This window comes from Aquarana catesbeiana, linkage group LG05 (assembly GCF_042186555.1).
Source record: "Aquarana catesbeiana isolate 2022-GZ linkage group LG05, ASM4218655v1, whole genome shotgun sequence".
In the NCBI taxonomy this organism is placed as follows: domain Eukaryota; kingdom Metazoa; phylum Chordata; class Amphibia; order Anura; family Ranidae; genus Aquarana; species Aquarana catesbeiana.
Window position 1 is genome coordinate 83,301,779 of NC_133328.1, and position 16,841 is coordinate 83,318,619.

The 16,841-nt window shown below is 44.4% G+C and overlaps 1 protein-coding gene across 1 annotated transcript in view; it reads left to right on the forward strand.

The window, feature by feature from the left end:
- VIPR2 (vasoactive intestinal peptide receptor 2) overlaps window positions 1-16,841 on the forward strand; it is a 193,191-nt gene that overhangs the window by 70,270 nt on the left and 106,080 nt on the right. Inside the window, 1 exon segment of the mRNA XM_073629924.1 lies at window positions 9,422-9,521. Coding sequence (XP_073486025.1) covers window positions 9,422-9,521 — 100 coding nt within the window.

The window sequence follows — 16,841 nt, forward strand, 5'->3', positions numbered from 1 at the left end:
TCTGAGCATGCGTTGCACTTTGTCCGTCGGATTTGTGTACACACGATCGGAATTTCCGGCAACGGATTTTGTTGTCGGAAAATTTTATATCCTGCTCTCAAACTTTGTGTGTCGGAAAATCCGATGGAAAATGTGTGATGGAGCCTACACACGGTCTGAATTTTACGGTACAGGGCATTACTGTAAATGTCTCAGGTGCCAATGAGCCCAAAGAACAATAGGGATACAAGATGACCTTATCCCTATCAGGGTCAGATCCATAGCCTAGTCTCGAGAGGGGCACTGCCAGAAAATACGTTTTTTTTGGGGGGTAAATTTATCGGGGAAATTGCTGGTGTTAGCACTTCAATCATCCCAGCACCATGGTTGTTATGGTGTCAGGATGATTGAAGCGCATTATTGCTATAATTACATTGTTATAAAAAATTTAATGGTTCAACTCACCATAATGCAGAATCAGTGGGAGCCCCGAGCGTGTCACTTGCCACTGTCACCTGCCACATGTTGCGGATTGTTACTTGCCACGTCACTTGTCACCAGGTGCAGATTGTCACTTGCCATGTCACCTGTCATCAGATGCAGATTGTCACTTGCCATGTCACCTGTCATCAGATGCAGATTGTCACTTGCCACGTCCCATGCCACACGTTGCGGATTGTCACTTGCCACATCGCCTGTCACCAGATGCAGATTATTACTTGCCACGTCACCTGTCACCAGATGCAGATTGTCACTTGCCATGTCCCATGCCACATGTTGCAGATTGTCACTTGCCACGTCCCATGCCACACGTTGCAGATTGTCACTTGCCATGTCCCATGCCACACGTTGCAGATTGTCACTTGGCACGTCCCATGCCACACGTTGCAGATTGTCACTTGCCACATCCCATGCCACACGTTGCAGATTGTCACTTGCCACTTCCCATACCACACGTTGCAGATTGTCACTTGCCATGTCCCATGCCACACGCTGCAGATTGTCACTTGCCACAATCTACGCCACATGTTCCGGATTGTCACTTGCCTGCTATAATTGTCTCTTGCTGTGTCCCAGAGTCAGGCAGCAGATTACCATCAAGCAGCAGAGAGATGATGTAATCTCTCTGCTGCCGCGGCTGCCTGCACACTGCACAGTGAGGGCGGAACTGCAGGGATGCAGGGCGGGCGCCGGGCAGTGAGAGATGATGTCATCTCTCTGCTCCCCACCCACTGGCTCCCTGATTGGCCAGCAGCCTGCTCTCACACTGTCACCGAGCCGCACAGCTGCTCACCAACCGAGCCACCCAGCCCACCCACAGAGCCGCCCGCTGTCTCTCACCAACGGAGCCGCCCGCTGTCTCTCACCAACGGAGCCGCCCGTGCTCTCAGCCGCAGAGCTGCCTGCCGCCCACTCACTCACCCGCATTCTCGGAGGGGGCAATTGCCCCGTTGCCCCCCCCCCCGATCCACCCCTGATCCCTATCAGGCTCAGGCAATTCAAAGCTGTCAGGCAAGGCCATACCCTCGCTTTCCTAATCTTCTGAATGATGGTTGTCACATTCTGAGAAGGTAGGGACACTGTCTCTTTCATCGTATTGAACAGAGTGTCTAGATAAATCATCACCTGAATTGGAGTAAGGTGACTCTTCGCCTGATTCATTTCTCAGCCGAATTCTGCTAGCGTTAATAACAGAATGCTCCTGTGTTCCACTGGCTGGACAGGATCTTTTGCTAGGAGGAGAATATTGTCCAGGTAGTGATATATTCTGAGACCTAATTCTCGCAGGAGAGCTAAGATAGTGGATAGGACCTTCGTGAAGACTCTGGGCGTGGTACAGAGACTGAATAGGGGACTCTGGAACTGAAGGTTAACCTGGCCTATCACGAACCTCAGGTACAGTACTTCTGAAATGGTGAAAGTATGGGTATATGTAAGTAGGTGTCCTGCAGATCTACTGATATAGCATCCTGTCCCCTGGTTGGACAGCACAGATAATTGTTTGCAATGACTCTATCTTGAACTTCTCTAAAAGTACATAATTTTTTAGTCTCTTTAGATCTATTATGGGTCTCCAACCTCCACTTCTCTTGGGTACTAGAAAAAGGGTGGAGTAAAAACCCGAAAATCTTTTGGACAGAGGCACCGGCACTACTGCTTGCTGCTCCTGTAGGGAGTGAAGAAACTGATGAAGAGCTTCCACCTTTTGGAGAGACCTTGATACCCTTGTAAGAGTGAAGAAGTCTCTAGGCGGCTGGCCTAGAAATGTCCAAAAATGTCCGAACTTGATTGTGAGACTACCCAGGGATCTTTGCATTTTTGGCCCCAGACCTTGGAGAAGTGCTTGGGTCTGGCACCCACTGGGATCGCCTGGGTTGGCCTGGCTTCAAAAGGACTTCGTAGAGTCCTGCGCAATCGCTGCCTATCAATTAGGGGTCCACGGGTGCCGCACCCCTATTCATGTGTCCGGCCCCCTGATCTACATACAGGGTGCTGCACCATGGATTCCAATGGGGGGGGGGGGTTTGAAGCACGTGATTAGACCCAGAGGCTCTAATAGGCTTCAAAAAGGGTGGGCTTGGGGTTCAGAGCACTGCGCTCTTAGCCCACCCAGTTGTGTGACAATAGTGTATGAATATTCGCTATTATCACACTGATTCTCCTTCCAGCCAATCAGGAAGCGGGTCATGACCAGTTTCCCAATGGGCCGAAAAGGAGAAGCCATCCTATGGGCCTATGAGGAGGAGACAGTCGGCCGAGGAGATGCATCCCGGGACACAGAGGAGACACATCCCGGGACACAGAGGAGGCGCATCCCGGGACAAGGAGGAGAGGCATCACAGGACACTGAGAAACTTAGGGGGGAAGCCGCTGCCACCGCCTGTCAACACAGGGTAAGTGAGCAGGGGGGGTGAGTGTGGTGCAGGCTGGAGCGAGGGGGGGTGTCAGGTCTGTCTGCTGCCCCCCCGACCGATCAAGCACCACCCACCACTGGTCCTGCAGGGTAGGTAAAGCCCTCTGTCTGCGTGTCTTCATGAAGGTGGACTGTGTGCTTCTCCAATTCTGTCTTGATCCCTTCCCCTATCTGGGCTGTCTGTAGTCCTTGTTTCTGAAATGCTGAAATCTGGACGTGAACGCCCTAGTGCTCCTGGCTCACCTGTCCTGTGGCAACAGGCCTGACTTTCCCCCTGTGACGCGAGAAATGGCCTTTTCCAATTTTTCACAGAACAAAGCCTTGCCATCGAACGATATCTTACACCAGTTCTGATTTGATGCTATGTCAGCCACCCATGACTTTAACCATAATGCCCGTTTGGCCATTACCATGTGTAGCATCAACCTTGCAGAGCACCTGACGGCGTCAATCGCTGCCTCCCCAATAATGTCTGCTGAGAGTTTTAACTCATCCAAGACTTTGATAATATCCTCCTCTGGGACATCTTGATGGATTGCAGTTTCTATGTTATCTGTCCATACCCGAAGGGCATTGGACACTGAAGTTAGGGCTATTGCTGGTTTACAGACATTTCCCACCATCTAGTAAGCTTTTTTAAATCGAGATCCATCTGTCTGTCTAGAGGAACTTTAAATTAAGTCAAATCCTTCATAGGTAACGTGATGTTCTTTGCCAAACATACCACTGCTGCGTCTACTCATGGTGGGCCGTCTAACATTGCAGAGTCCAAATCTGAGAGTGGGTACAGCTTTCTCAATCAATTAAGGGAGAATCTTTTTTCTGTTTTCTTCCACTCCTTCTCAATAACATCTCTGATCTCATCCATGAGAGGAAAAAAGGAAATCTGCTTATTCAGAAAAGGGAAGTAGCTTTTTCACTTCTTAGACACAGCGTCGGTTTCTTCCCAACCAATAGCCTGATACGTAAAGTTGAACCAGGGAAAACCAGAATCCTGAGGTTTCTGGGTCATCTGAGGAATTTTCAGGCAGACCACTCTCTTGCACATGTCTAGAAGAGCTACCAGCCCCTGGATGAGAGGCTTCACCCATGGATGGGCCAGGGAGTGATACATTTATCGCTTCTTCTTGAGGCGTTAGGACTGACTGCTGCAATGGGATTGTCGCTACTAATTCTGCCAGGGAATCCTTGACTACTTTCTTGAGTAAGTCCGCCACCTGCTGGACTTCAGACTCTTTCTGCTGTGTAGTCCCTGAAACAGCTTTAGCAGACTACTTTGTTAGGTAATGGAGTAGCCCCACAGGCCCAACATTTTGGGGGTCTGGAGCTTGGGGAGCTTGAATACCGCCGTCTTTTTTGCAGATGATTTTTCCCCACTTGCATGGTGTCTGGACCTGGGCAGGGCTGAAATACGCAAAAGTACCAGCCTAAGTGCGCTCTTTATTTTTTTTTAATTTACCTGGACATAGGTCCCTACCTTAAATGTAGTGTAGGGTCATGTTCAGGCGGCAGATGGCTCACCTTAAAGTGGAGTTCCACTCTGAAATTTTTTTTTTTATAATCAGACTCCTCTAAACCTATAAAACAAATTTGGAGGAAAAAACATTTTTAGAACTTACCAGAATCGCCCTGTTGCTATGTAGTCCTCTTAATCTGCCACTTCCTGATCCGGGGAGCTCTTCGTCACTTCCTCCCTTGCTTGTGCTCCTGGGAAATGATGTGTCATCATTTCCCAGGAGTCTGTGGGCAGTACTGTGATCAAATATTGCTTTATTTCCTGACAGGAAATGATGCGATTCAGGGCGGATCACAGCACCGTTATGTTGCCATAACAACGGGGCAGGACCTTCCTTGCCGCCCGTTGTTATGGCGCTGCGCTACGGCCGCCAGTGAATCGCGCATGCACGAGATCGAAAGGTGCATGCTGGTTACCCAGCATGCACTTCTCCAAAGCTTATCCAGGAAGATATATCGATTGGGCTTCACATGCCCACAATCATGATGGCAACGGCCACAACAGGAGGGGGAAAATTGTAAGTAATAAATGTATATTTTAGAAAGCTCCATAATTTGCCATGTATAATCATTTTTTAATTAAAAAATTAATAATGCTCGGATCAATAAAAAAAATTTAAAAATATTTGTCCGGAACTCCCCTTTAAGCAGCTAGCAGAAGAAGCAGCTAAAAAAATAGGAAAAGAAAAATGAACAGACCAGATCTCTTTTTTTTTTTTCTATTTTTTTTTTTTTTTTTTTAAGAAATAGAGGGGGAAAGACATTGGATGAAGATTTAGGCTCTTTGCCTTTTATTTTATATTTATATATTTATTTATTTTTGGATGGTGAAATCTAGACCTACCGTGGGCAGAGTCTTGCCACCTCCTGGAGCTCTCAGCAGAACAATCCTCCAGGCAGCACTAGGCTGCCATACTGAGGCTCCAGGGGAAATAAGTAGCCAGGATAGGAGGGGCAAAGCAAAGGGGAATGCCTTTTCCCCAGCATTTGGAGGTAAGAGCAAAAAGTTGCTAGGACCCGACAAGACTCGGGAGCTCCGGCTGCCCGCACATTTGCAGAGCGGGGTGGAAGAAGCCGAACATTGGAGAAAAGCCTGCGCGAGGCACGTACCGGCTCCTATGGAGATCCAGAGATACCAGGGAGGAAGAAAGACCAAAGAGATGGAGGAACTGGATGGAAAAGACGAAGAAAGGTTTTTAAGAAAATAGAGAAGCCAGAAACCAAAGTAGACACAGGACAGAGAAGGGGAACCTAAAAAAGAAAAGAAATAGCTGTTTCCTCTGTTGCCAACAAGAGCAGACGCCTAAACATCAATGCAGGTAAAGAGTTCTTAGCTAACAGACAAACTGCTTGTCCCAAAAGACCCACAGATGGGACTCCCTCTCTTATAAGCACGATTAGCTGCCCAAGAAAGGGGACTGAAGAAGCTGAATCCGGATGGAAACTGTTAAGCAAACAAAAAAAGAGGGGAAGATATTTATGAAGTGGAGTGGGGAGGGTTGGAGAAGAGGAAAGTTTATTTTCAGGGTGAAGGTTTGCTTTAAAACCATATGTGATAATAAAAAGGGTTGTAGGAAACTTTGGTAGTTAAGTATTTCATTCATTATAGAGGTCTACACATGTGTCCAAAATGAGGGACAACTGAGAAGGAAGGAGGGATAGAGGGTTTTAGTTCCAAAAGAGAGACAGTTCCTCTAAAAGAGGGACAGTTGAGAGGTATGCTGTATGCATGATAATTCATGCTTCCAATTAAGCTTGGATGTCCTTCACCCATGGGGGTGAAGACCACCCATTTTTTTTAATCTAAAAAGTTTTCTCTTTTCATAAAAATATTTCCCTATCATTCCAATGTCTCAGCCATGGATTCAAATTAATTATCTGAAACTGCGACTGAGAAACTGTATGATGTACCTGAACAAATTAGATGCAACCACTTGCTCTATTAAATTATTTTGAATGGCTGATTTATGTGCAGAAATCTTATTTTTTACCCTCTGGATTCTCCCTCTTATATACAGTGTCTTGAAAAAGTGTTCATACCTCCTGAAAATGTCCACATTTTGTCATGTTATAACCAAAAACGTAAATATATTTTATTGGGATTTTATGTGATAGATCAACACGGTGGCACATGATTGTGAAGTGGAAAGAAAATGATAAATAGTTTTCAAACTTTTTTACAAATAAATATGTGAAAGGTGTGGTTTTTTCAGCCCCCCATTTGTAGAACCACCTTTCGCTGCAATTACAGTCTTTTTGGGTATGTCTCTACCAGCTTTGCAGAGAGGGAAGATGTTGCCCATTCTTCTTTGCAAAATAGCTCAAGCTCTGTCAAATTGAATGAAGAGCATCTGTGAACAGCAATTTTCAAGTCTTGCCACAGATTCTCAATTGGATTTAGGTCTGGACTTTGACTGGGCCATTCTAACACATGAATAGGCTTTGATTTAAACCATTCCATTGTAGTTCTGGCTGTATGTTTAGGGTCGTTGCCCTGCTGGAAGGTGAAACTCTGCCCCAGTCTCAAGTCTTTTGCAGACTCTAACAGGTTTTCTTCTAAGATTGCCCTGTATTTGGCTCCACCCATCTTCCCATCAACTCTGACCAGCTTCCCTGTCAGGCTGAAGAACAGCATCCCCACAACACGATGCTGCCACCACCATGTTTCACAGTGTGGATGGTGTGTTCAGGGTGATGTGCAGTGTTAGTTTTCCGCCACACATAGCATTTTGCTTTTACGCCAAAAAGTTCAATTTTGGTCTCATCTGACCATAGCACTTTCTTCCACATGTTTGCTGTGTCCCCTACATGGCTTCTTGCAAACTGCAAACAGGACTTCTTATGTCTTTCTTTCAACAATGGCTTTCTTTTTGCCACTCTTCCATAAAAGCCAGATTTGTGGAGTGCGCAACTAATAGCTGTCCCATGGACAGACTCCCACCTGAGCTGTGGATCTCTACAGCGCCTCCATAGTTACCATGGGCCTCTTGGTTGCTTCTCTGATTAATGCTCTCCTTGCCCGACCTGTCAGTTTAGGTGGATGGCCATGTCTTGGTAGGTTTGCAGTTGTGTCATACTCTTTCCATTTTCAGATGATGGATTGAACAGTGCTCCGTGAGATGTTCGAAGCTTGGGATATATTTTATAACCTAACCCTGCTTTAAACTTCTTAACAACTTATCCCTGACCTGTCTGGTGTGTTCCTTGACCTTCATGATGCTCTTTGTTCACTAAGGTTCTCTAACAAACCTCTGAGGGCTTCACAGAACAGCTGTATTTATACTGAGATAAAATTACACACAGTTGGACTCTATTTACTAATTAGGTGACTTCTGACGGCAATTGGTTCCACTAGATGTTAGTTAGTGGTATCAGAGTAAAAAGGGCTGAATACAAATGCATGCCACACTTTTTGCATATTTATTTGTAAAAAATGTTGAAAACCATTTATCATTTTCCTGCCACTTCACAATTATGTGCCACTTAATCCCAATAAAATACATTTACATTTTTGGTTGTAACATGATAAAATGTGGAAAATTTCAAGGGGTATGAATACTTTTTCAAGGCTCTGTACAGTAACCTGCATGGACAATGGATGCAGTGAAAGTTCTCCGTCAGTTCCACCTCATTTGTTGTCTTCTCATTGGTCAGTGCAGACACTTCCTTTGGTGTGAGTGGTGGAGGAGTATATAGTTATTTGCTTGTGGTTCCTCCGAATTGCCAAAGGTTGTTTCATTCTTGCACAAGGCAGTGGATAAGGTGTGTTCTCCTGAAGAACAAGTACTTTTGACCACTTCAGCCCAGGAAGGATTTACCCCCTTCCTGAACAGGGCATTTTTTTGTGATTCGGTACTGCGTTGCTTTAGCTGACACTTGCGCGGTCATTCGACGTTGTATCCAAACAAAATTGACGTCCTTTTTTTTCCCACAATTAGAGCTTTCTTTTGGTGGTATTTGATCACCTCTGCGGTTTTTATTTTTTGCGCTATAAACACAAAAAGAGTGACAATTTTGAAAAAAAAGCAATATTTTTTACTTTTTGCTGTAATAAATATCCCCAAAAATATATAAAAGAACACATTTTTTCCTCAGTTTAGGCCGATATGTATTCTTCTACCTATTTTTGGTAAAAAAAAAAAAAATTGCAATAAGCGTATATTGATTGGTTTGCGCAAAAGTTATAGCGTCTACAATAATAGTGGATAGATTTATTGCATTTTTATTATTATTTTTTTTACTACTAATGGCGGCGATCTGCGATTTTTATCGGGAATGCGACTTTATGGCGGACACATCGGACACTTTTGACACTATTTTGGGACGATTGTCATTTATACAGCGATCAATGCTATAAGTAGCTACTGATTACTGTATAAATGACACTGGCAGGGAAGGGGTTAAACACTAGGGGGCGATCAAGGGGTTAAGTGCGTCCTGGGGAGTGATTCTAACTGTTGGGGATGGACTGACATGACAGCGATCACTGCTCCCGATGACAGGGAACAGTAGATCCCTGTCATGTCACTAGGCAGAACAGGGAAATGCCTTGTTTACATAGACATCTCCCATTTCTGCCTCTCCGTCTCACGATCGCGGACTGCTGGCGAACACTGAGTTTGTGGGACCCGCGGACACGCTCCCGCAATGCGGCAAATTCCAAGGGATGTACAGGTACGCCCATTTGCCTGTAGGAGCCATTCTGCCGACCTATATGTGTGTGCGGCAGTCGGCAAGTGGTTTTAAGAAGTTATGGGAAAATTACCTCCTTTAAACTACCTATTGTTTCCCAAGGCTGGCATCACTCTTACATCAATGAATGCTGCAATGGAATCATATAATTTTATTTTATGTGCTCAGTATGTTCGCTTCTAACTCATATATGCAATGGTCCATTTAAAGCACAATACACGTTTTAATCAGATATGAAAAGTCACTAGTGATTTGCTAATAATATTTCATTATGCCTTTCAATGTCAAAGTACCAACTAGAAACTTATTTTTATTCTTAAGGTAAATGGATTTTCAGAATGTAAATTACAAATAGAGCTAAAAGATGAAGAAAGAAAATGCATGGAAAAGCTGATCAGGCAGAGAACTGCTGGGTTTAGCGGTAAGAGCTCCGTAGAGCAATCTTCCTTTTTTATCTAAAATCAAAGCATGTGGGAGGTAGCTTTCTGTTTTTAATGAAAAAAATTATATAAAAGTATGTTACCACAGAAATTAAAACAATCAACAAGTTATTTGGAAAGTCTTTATTGTATATTATATATGTGAAAATGCCTGCCAGAGTCCCTTTCATAGTCAAAGATACTTGAAGCCTAGATGCCCAAGTCAAATTTAGCAACATCAATATGGATCTGTTCATTTGACCACCAGACAATTACAGTCTAAAGGCCCGTACACACGATCAGAAAATCGGACATAAAATACCGCTTTTGAAGCGATCGTATGTTAATCTGATGGTTAGTACGCAGCTTTCGAAAGCCGATCACGACAGCTCATCCGATATTAATCGAAGGGACAAACGTGATACGATAACAGATTGCACGATTTTCTTTTAATCAGTACAGTCTTCATCCAAAAATACAATACAATACATCACTTCTGAATTTTTATTCTTCCGTACCAGAATTTGCGTAACTTTAGTAACCTCTTCATTTTTAATATGGATACTAGCATGCAAAAAAAAAAAAGGATCAGTCATTTGTCAGATAATCTCATCATGTGTACGAGGAAAATGTCTTAGCCAATTACAAGTCAGTCTTTTACTTTTCTTATAATTCCTATCTTCACCACACACCATCATTTATGTATGCCAAAAAAAATAAAGTTATGATAAGCACTTTTTCCTACATAGATGAGAGATAATACAAAAATTACCCACCTGTACAATGAATCACAATTACCCAGTCATCACCAACTGACCCTGCTTCCAGGAAATAGTCCTTTTAGTTTTAAAAATCTGTTCTTGGAATTTTTGTACATGGAAACATCCTAAAGCTGGCTTTACACTAGTAGAATTTAATACATTTACAAATTATTCATTTTGAGAATGTTCATTTCATTTTTCTAATCACTGGTGGAGTTAGATCAACATTTGAATTTGACTGCAGTGACAAGAAAAATTTTAAGCAGGATGGAAATTTTTGTAACAGTGTATGTGGTTTTCGCTCAGTAGAGTCCATTTGTTCCAAAGATGAATAATAAAAGCAAATTAAATACTAAAGTACTTTGGCATGACGTTTGTCAAGCCCTCAAATGTAGGGATGGTTCGCACCAGAACTTTTGAACATCGGGAAAGTTTAGAACCGAATAACGAACCCCATTGAAGTCTATGGGACCTGAGCGTGAAAAATCAAAAGTGCCCATTTTGAAGGCGTATATGCAAGTAATTGGGCATACAATGGTTATGGGGGGCGGTTACTGCCCTGGGGACGTGTATAAAAAAAAAAAAAGTTTATAAAAAACGTAATTTTTAAATGAGCAGTGATTTATTGATGCTTAAAGCGAAAGTATAAAAATTAAACATTCCTTTCAATATAGTGCCTGGGGGGTCCCCTTAGTCCACCTGTAAAGTGGCACATCTGTACTGTGTATAGAAGCTGCTGCTGCAGCAATAATTGCATTTGTGAAGCCCAAAAAATGACATTTTCTCTGCAAGCTTTCTTTATTTTGTAAGCAACGGTTTGGGGAGCCAGTCTGTATGATGAGGCCACGATGTAGTGCATCTGGAACAAGATTAGAGATTTTTTGGATAAATTCTGGTGGCTCTACCACAGACTTTGGATTTCTACTTCTGTAACGGGTGCGGAAAAATTGTTCTTTGGGTGTCGATGGCGCCTTCACACCGTAACCCTGTAGAGGTACTCTTGATGAAAGCAAGAATTGGCATTGCTGTCAAAAATTGTAATGATATGCACCTGTCAAACAGGTGTGGAAAAATTGGTCTTTGGGTGTTAATTTTGCCCATGAAACCTACACCAAAAACATTCTTCCAGATGAAATCAACACCCACAACACTAGGCAGCCTAGAAGTCCTGCAGAGATTCCACATCACAAAAACACTTAACTGGTGACATCGGTGCATTAGGGGCTTCAGAGCTGCTGGTAATCCAGGACTGATTAATTTTGATAAAAGTCAGATGGTCCGCTGAGTCTGTGGACAGACGCGTTCTATGATCAATAACAAAACCTCCAGCAGCACTGAATGCTCGTTCAGAAAGCACGCTGGATGCAGGGCATCGCTGCAGCTTAATAGCATACTAGACAAGTTCTGGCCAGTGGTCTATTCTCATGACCCAGTAAGCTAGTGGATCGTTGACTGGAAAGCTCCCCATCTCTGTTTTCACCCCTAGATAATCGTCCACCATGTGATGGAGACGCTGCCGATGAGATGTGGAAGCTGACAGCCCTGGGCGGCGAGGACTAACAAAATTGAGAAATGCATCACTTAGGCGGACGCCTTCTCCACCGCACCTCTCTTGACCAACAGAAGCCTCAAAACTACGTTTTCCATGATACACTGTAACCGGGAAAAGCATTCGATAAACTTCTCTTTAAGGTGTCCTCAAGAGATTTCATCTTCTGCACTCTCTGTGGGGATGGGATGAGTTCTGAGACTTTTCCCTTATAACAGTGGTCAAGGAGGGTTGCCAACCAATAGTGGTCCTTCTCCTTTACGACACGTATTCTTGGTTCCTTTCGCAGGCTTTGAAGCATGAAGGAGCCCATGCACCGCAAATTTGCAGAGGCATGAGAAGCAGACTCCTGAAGATTAAAGTACCTGGAACTGCCTCTTCCCAGCCACGTACTACTCCCAAGGGTCCTGCGGATGGAAAACCATCTCTTACTGTTTGACGCATATCTTCATCTGCTTCAATGCCTCTGAAACTGACAGAATCCTCCTCCTCTCTCTCCCCTTGAGTGTTCTGTGGCATAGGAACAATGGTTTCCGCATAAAGTGTGCTTTGAGAGGAAAGGAAGTCCTCCTCTTCCTTCCGCTGCTCTGCCTCGAGTGCCCTGTTCATAATGCCATGCAAAGTCTGCCCAGCAGGAATACAACAGGGATTGTGTCACTGATGCATGCATTGTCACAGCTCACCATCCTTGTTGCCTCCTCAAATGGTGACACTGGCTCTCTACTGCATGTGCAGCCGCTGCAGCATTGCCAAAGTCGAGTTCCACCTGGTGGGCATGTCACAAATCAGGGGGTTTACGGGCAGTTGGAATTGCCACTGAATTTCAGCCAACCGAGCACTGGCTGTGAATGACCGCCTAAAATGGCTACCCACTCTTCTGGTGTGCTTTAGCAGAACTTCCAGCCCTGGGTACCTATTTAGGAAACACTGCACCACAAAATTGAAATTGTTTCAACTTTCCCTGTCTAAGGGCGGACAGTAGGTTTGTGCCATTATCACACACACCACCATTCCTGGCTCCAGCTGGTGTGGCGTGAACCACCTCTGGGCCTGTTTCTGCAGAGCTGCAAGAATCTCTGCTCTGGTGTTGTTCCTATCCCCTAGACACACCAGCTGAAGCACTGCATGGCACCTTTTAGCCTGACTCATTGAATAGCACTTTGAATGCTTAGGGGGTACTTGAGGTTCATAGGACAATTCAGCAGAGAGGGGCATGGAGGAGGAGGAGGAGGGGGTAGATCTGATGAATCTGGCATCATCACCAGCTGTATGGAGATGTGGGGGTACAACAAGCTGCAGCACTGAGCCCTGTCCTGCATCCTTTAGAGTTGCAAGCAGAGTTACCCAGTGTGCTTTGAACGAAATACATATCGTCCCTGCCCATGCTTGCTGGACCACATGTCAGCAGTAACGTGGACTTTGTGGCTGACTGCCTTGCCCAACAATGCCACAACATTGCCTTCCATGTGATGGTAGAGAGAAGGAATGGCCATACATGAAAAGAAATACTGACTGGGAACCTGTCATTGCATTACAGCACATTCTGCAAATTCACGGAAGGGGGCAGAATCCACCAGGCGGAAAGGCAGAAGTTGTAGAGGCAGCAGCTTTGACAAGCTTGCATTTAGACGCTGGGCATGTGGATGTCAGGGATTGTATTTTTTTTCAGCTGCAGCAGATGGAGCAGAGAAATTTGCCGTTTTAGTCTACAGCGTGTGGTATGCTGCTAGCTGATGTTCTGCAAGGACCTGGGACACCCTGCGCTATACTATCATCCCTGTCAGTGGAGGCTGCTGAGAGGTTATGAGGTATAGCAGGGACAGACTGAGGTGAGTAAGGAGGAGGGAGAAATTTGTGCTCCTTTTGTGTGGCTTTTAGGTGCTCTTGCCAACGGACTGAGTGGTGGGAGGGTAAATGCCTTGTCAAGCATGTGGTACCCAAATGGTTGGTGTTTTTGCCACGCTTGATGTGCTTGAGACAAAGTTTGCAAATAGCAAACGATATGCTGCACAAGTACTAAAAAAAGACCCGGACAGCTGAGCTGTTGGAAGTGGGCCAGGAGATAACAGCTCCACAATGTGATGGAATAGAGTGGCTACTCTCCACTCTTCCATGATAGCTGCCTCTTTGGGGTTGTGCCTCACCCTCACTTTCCTCCTCTGCTCTATCTCTATCTGGCACCCAAGTTGAGTCAGTGACCTCATCATCATCATCATCTCCTCCATCCTCATTGCCACTGGAGACAAGTTGTCAATACGCTGCAGCTGGGGGAACATGACTGCCAATTTGTGAACCAGTGTGCTCCCCTCTCTATAGGCTCGTGTTCCTGCCTTCCTCAACCTCAGAGTCAGAACCAACATCTGAATCGAGTAATGGCTATGCATCGTCAAGTGGCTGACGCTGTGTTAAAAAAACTCCGCTGACTCCTCCATGCCTGATGCTGTGGCTATGGCAGAAATAGCTGTGGACAAGGAGGCAGGCTTTGCCACTCTCGCAGCTGCAGGGGACTGCGCACTAATCTCTGCTTGGGTGATGGAGGATAACGAGGATGAGGATGGTTTAGTAAGCTAGTCCACCACCTCCTCTGCATGCTGTGGCTGGATAGCATGGCAACATCATTAAACAGAGGAAATGATGCCCTGCCTGAGGACTGACCATGTCTACCTTTGCCTGTGGACACATATGCTGCTGGCCCCCTTACAGTGCCATGGGAACGTCTGCCTCTCCTTACTGTCCTCCCAGACATGATGAGGAGAGTGGGGGGTGCTTATTAACAAAATGTAATAAAGATGTGTAAATGTGTATGTGGATGCACTTTAATCAATGGAAAGTGGTGCTTGGTGCACTTTAATTTGAGTATTCATGATACAGACACACTCCATGGATACACTATAATATTGCAGTAACGCACAGAACTCCAAGGCGTTAAACTTGCAGTAACACACAGAACTATATGGTGTTAAACTTGCAGTAACGCAATGACATATATGGCATTACACTTGCAGCAATGCAATGAAATATACAGCGTTACACTTGCAGTAATGCACAGAACTATATGACGTTAAACTTGCAGTAACACACAGAACTATATTGTGTTAAACTTGCAGTAACGCAATGAAATATATGGCATTAAACTTGCAGTAACGCACAGAACTATATGGCATAAAACTTTTAAAGTGTGGGGCGGGATTATTTCAATTTGGTTGTTCAGAGAACTTCTGAACAGCCAATGTTCGGTCTAAACCATTTGCCCATCCTCAAATGTACTAATGTAATAAGACTTTTTGTACAAAGTTTGTACTAAAGTTCATTTAAAAATCTACTTGTGTATGGCCAGCTTTCGTTTTTAAAGTTAACCAGTTATACATACTGTATACCGGAAAATTCTATTTGTTTACATTGTAGATTCATGTCTTGCAATGTATTGGTGCTTATCTGGTCTTTGGAAGTGATTGTAAACGATCACCTTGTAAAACAATCTATTCAGTTTAAAATAGAAATGAAAGGCAAAACATTTATGTATAGATATAAAATTAACATTATGAATACCTTTTTTCCCTTTTTTATAAGTGACCACATTCCCTCTGTTCCCTCTGTTCTCAGCTGTATAAGAGCTGGGGGAGGAGAAGCAGTAGCACACTGAGCTTCCCAGTGAATCGCTGTGTAGTGGGGGCGTGTCAGGACAAGTCTGATCATTTGAGGAGGGTACATTGAGATCCCAGCACAGCTAGAGAACTGACCACGATGTGCTGTCCTGCTTAGTGTGGTTAGTTTTTAATAGGAAAGCAATGGGACTAGCAGGAACACCAGGGATTTCACATAAAGGAAGCAATACATAGAGAATATGATACTTTTTCATATAAGTACATGGTACAGTAGCCACGTATCAGGAATATGAAGTGTTGTGGTAACAAACGCTTTAAATATTTTCTAACAATATTTTCTTTACAATTTAATAACTTGTAATTGGATATAATGTGTTTTTCTCTAAAATAATGCTCTGCAGGATGAATCTATATATAAGGCAACTAATTTAAAATGTTGGGTGCTGTATAAAATGTATCTATTTTATGAATAATACTTTAAAAAGTAACTTTTACTTTTATTACAGTGATTGTAAAGGTTTCTTTTTGTTTTGTTTTTTTAAATAACAAACATGTCATACTTACCTGCTCTGTGCAAAGGTTTTGCACAGAGTGGCCCCGATCCTCCTTTTCTGGGGTCCCCAGGTGGCGCTCCTCCTCTTCATCAGCTGCCCCCTTGGAGGGCCGCTTTCCATGGGGGCACTCATGCGGGCGCGCTCCCGAGTCCTGCTGCTACGTCCATTGACACAGACAGGAGGACTTGGCCCCGCCCCCGGCTCCCATGTCACTGGATTTGATTGACAGCAGTGGGAGCCAATGGCTGTTGAAAAGAGAGAAAGCGTACACACTGCTCCAAGCTACTGCAAGGTCTCAAACACTGCTATGAGAAGCAGGGTGCCTGCCTAGGTGTCAGAAACCATGAATCAGACCAAGACAGAAGTACAGTTAAATCACACTTGTTTAATTATAAAAGTAAATAGAACAAACGTAGTCAAAACATTCCAAAGTTCGGTAACTGGAATGGATAGTCAGACAAGCCAGAAAGTCAGAAATTCAGAGATCAGCGTAGTGAAACAGCAAGCAGGATCTGGAGCCAGAAGGAATGTCAGCCAAACAAGTCTTTAACAGGAATGCAGGAGATAGTCTCTGTGATGTTGACCAAGGCGAAGACAGGAAGGAAGGGCTGAGACCAGCCCTGACAGTAACCCCTCCTCAATGCCCCCCCCTCGGAGGACCACCAGGCTTGAGGGAAAAACATCTATGGAAATCACGGAGGAGGACAGGGGCATGTACGCCTGAGGATGAGACCCAAGAGCGTTCCTCCGGACCTTACCTTTTCCAATGCACCAGGTACTGTATGCACCCACGGAACTTACGGGAGTCAACAATGGACCGTACTTCATACTCTTCATGGTTCTCAACCTGTAC